This window comes from Mytilus edulis, chromosome 2 (genome assembly GCF_963676685.1).
Source record: "Mytilus edulis chromosome 2, xbMytEdul2.2, whole genome shotgun sequence".
Lineage (NCBI taxonomy): Eukaryota > Metazoa > Mollusca > Bivalvia > Mytilida > Mytilidae > Mytilus > Mytilus edulis.
The window spans coordinates 38,202,363-38,205,812 of record NC_092345.1 but is presented as its reverse complement, the minus strand read 5'-3'; the positions used below and the strand labels follow the sequence as shown (position 1 = coordinate 38,205,812).

Genomic DNA, 3,450 nt, shown 5'->3' with positions numbered 1-3,450 from the left:
TCAGATTCTCAACAACGTCCTGTGTACCGATTTATTTAGGCGGGGATAATATTATCATTGAGCAGTAGCTCACAATTTCATTTGTTATTCATATCCTCTGTATGTGAATATATATGTTACGTGACGTCAAATGAATCCTACCATAGAAACATTATAGATGATGGTAAATAAGATCCTTTTACCTTGCGTTTTTTATATTTAATTCAACATTATGGCTACCAATGAACCGGATTAATTCATGCAGTCAATTGGAAACCAATTTTCGTGGATTGAGGAAAATTGTGTTTCTGTGGTTGTATCAAAGACTCTCTACAGACATAGAGAGAATTTATACTTAGTTGAATATTTCATTTCGTGAATTACCTTTACCAATGAAGTCCATGAAAATTTGTATCATAAGAACAAACATAAATCAGTGCACCGACTTCAAATAATAATAAACAATGTAACAACGTTATAATTTAAAGTGGTTTATTTTACTCAATATATGAATATATTTAACTTGATTTTCCATGCCCGTATCCTTTATTAGATGAGCTTCCAGACCCTTTATGTTTCCTGTGACGTCTATGATGACGATGGTGATGCCCGCCGTAGTGGGAGGCGCCATTGTGATGATGATGGTGATGAACAACAACTGATGGCCGAGCCCAAACGCTAGGAACGCCAATAACGTGGTGTCCTCCAATAACTCCGTGGTGACCTCCATGGTGTACACCATGGAAAATACTGGTCAACTGTAAAACATGTAAAATGTTTATTAAGTTCATTTAAAGGAAAGCAAGCTTACGGCAAAGGATTAAGCGGTCATTCTGGATCTGTTATTTTTGCAGAAAACGTGCTTAAGAAGTGGGCAAACCCACATACTGTTATTTCCATGTGTTTTCTGAAATACCCTTCTTTAAGTTATGCATAAAGCGATAAAACGATAAAACGTTGTGAAGCACAAAAACCCAAGGGACATAAACATAAAAAAAAGTTAATTTTCGAACAACTAAAAAATTAAATATTTAAATGATTTGAATCTAAACAGCTCAGTATGCATTCATATAGCAAGTTTTAACTTGAAACATAACCATGCTATGTTGTTGTTATGTCATCTTCTTTTGTAACAAAGACTAAATTAAAATGTTTGAAAAAGATTAAAGACATATAAAAGTAAAGGAATATTTTCTACTTGACTTCATTTAAATAAACGGAAGCACTCATTGTTGCTCGTGTATGTTTTTCGTACAGAAATATTTGCGACTTTTCAAAACATCATGGGCCACTTGTTTTGTTACTATTTGCGACATATTATTGTATTAAAGCATTATGAAAACTTACGACATGACCTTTACCACCATAACTGTCACCATCATAGCCATTATACGCACCATATGCTTCTGAAATAAAAGAAAGAACGACCAATCTGTAAATGCTCCCATTTCGCAAACGCAAAAAAAATTCATATAGTTTCATATGCGAATTAACATTTATTAACGTACACTTGGTTCGAACAAAACTGTTACACCTTGAACTTCAAGTTCAACGCAGCTTATATATTGCGATGTTTTATGAGAAAAAAAATGAGAATGGAAATGGGGAATGTGTCAAAGAGACAACAAACCGACCATAGAGCAGATAACAAACGAAGGCCACCAATGGGTCTTCAATGCAGCGAGAAAAGATCTTTTCGCTCTATATATTTGTTTATGTGTTTTAATGAATAGCCATGCTACCAAATTCGCAAATCAATTTTTAAATTAAACAAAAAACTGAAAGAATGAAACCCCAGAGTCGTATTAAAGCGAAACACCCGGATGTGTCTGGTAAAGTGATTTCTGCTGTGTGTACCTCCTAAAGTCTAAAACTTACAAAAGATATTATTTCACTATATATTTTAGCATCAAGAAGTTCGGCAGCAGTTACATCTTTCTCTTAATTTAAGGCGTATATATGCAGAAATTGGTGTAGATTTCACCTGAAGGTCTTAGGTTTTCTGTTTTGGATTCATTAGTAATTTATTTCTCGAGAAGATGATCCAGAACTTGATTCACTGAACGTGTGTAGGACCGAAATATGTCAGGAAAAGCAGAAAGACGATATTTTTTTTTAATATTGCGAAAAAAGTAGAACAGTTGTAGGAGTGTACTGTATGAATGTTAATATATTTTCAAAAATAAAAAATCGCTTAAATCTTTTTATGTTTTTGAAAAGTAAAGTTACTTTATTTGAATGCCTGTGTGCATTGTTATTTTATCTAAGAATTTAACGTGCGCACAAAAATTGAAACGCTTCGGAATCCGTAATTTATTCAAAATGTGCTTAGGTCAACCTTATTACATGTATATCTCAATAGGATTATAAAATTTATTCAATTAATATAACTACATTTTAAGCTTTTCTCTAATTTTTGATGCATTGTTTAAACATTGTCAATGGGTCATAGCACGTGCAGTCAAACGTTGTAGATGTAGTTGCCTTGGAAAATAACATTTGATATCGAGTGCCTCATGAGTGTTGTCGTTTTGCCTAATTAAATGCATAGTATAATCTGAACACTATTTACGATAATATAATTTCAATTAAATCAGAACTTTGTAAAAAGTGTATTCAGTTTTGATCAAAAGTGAAATCATATAAAAAAAATATGATAAAAGTTGTTTATGCATTAAGCAAATTTGAGTATCCATAAACTGGAATATAAAACTACAATTACATTCAAATTGATAATAAAAACAAACTTACCGATGGAAGCAAAAACAGCAACAAAAATACCAAGAGCTACAGTGACTTTCATGATGAAGTATCAAGAAAGGAACACGATATAGCTCCAAATAATTCCAGTTACATATATATACACAGCAACAAAATGTAGACAGCTGTAGAATATGTACATAAGTAGACCATAACAATATTTTTCAAGAATGAGAACAAGGTGAAAGACATGAATCTTTAGAATTGTTTACAGATAACATTAAGATTGTCATTGTAATCTTCATAAACCTGATTATTGTTTTTATAAACATTATTTTTTACGAAGGAAGAATGTCAAACAAGGGTAGCCAGGTTATGTCTTAATATGTCATGAAAAAAAAAAACCACAATGAACTTTGAAAAGAAGGATCGGCGTTTGCCTAACCGCAGTCATATAAAATCAAAAAATGAATGCATATAAAAACAAAAAGATGATTGCCATGAATGAGACAATTCTCAACCAGACACCAAATGACACAGAATTTAACAACAATAGATCAATATAAAAAACTTAAATTAAGAATGGAAATGGGGGAACATGTCATAGAGATAAAAACCGGACCAAAAAGCAGAAATTAGCGAGAAAATCCCGCACCCGGGGGCAGGCGTCAGGTTGTTCCTAACAAATGTGTACTAGTTCAAATAAAATGGACGTAACACTTAACTCCAAAACATATATTAAACGGAAAAAAATACATGACTAACAAAGGG

At 32.4% G+C, this 3,450-nt stretch overlaps 1 protein-coding gene across 3 annotated transcripts in view; it reads right to left on the bottom strand.

Moving 5' to 3' along the window:
• Nucleotides 1–460: 460 nt before the first annotated feature.
• The window catches only part of LOC139512127 (spore coat protein YeeK-like), a 10,374-nt gene continuing 7,384 nt past the window's right edge, over nt 461–3,450 (bottom strand). For 2 of the 3 annotated variants that reach the window (XM_071299522.1, XM_071299521.1), the window contains exons 2-4: nt 2,731–2,864; nt 1,327–1,385; nt 461–737 (exon numbers count right to left, since the gene is read on the bottom strand). In XM_071299522.1, coding sequence (XP_071155623.1) covers nt 498–737; nt 1,327–1,385; nt 2,731–2,782 — 351 coding nt within the window. In that variant the 5' untranslated portion in view covers nt 2,783–2,864 and the 3' untranslated portion in view covers nt 461–497. The remainder of the gene's footprint in view (nt 738–1,326; nt 1,386–2,730; nt 2,865–3,450) is intronic. The other variant, XR_011662170.1, reaches the window with a different exon arrangement.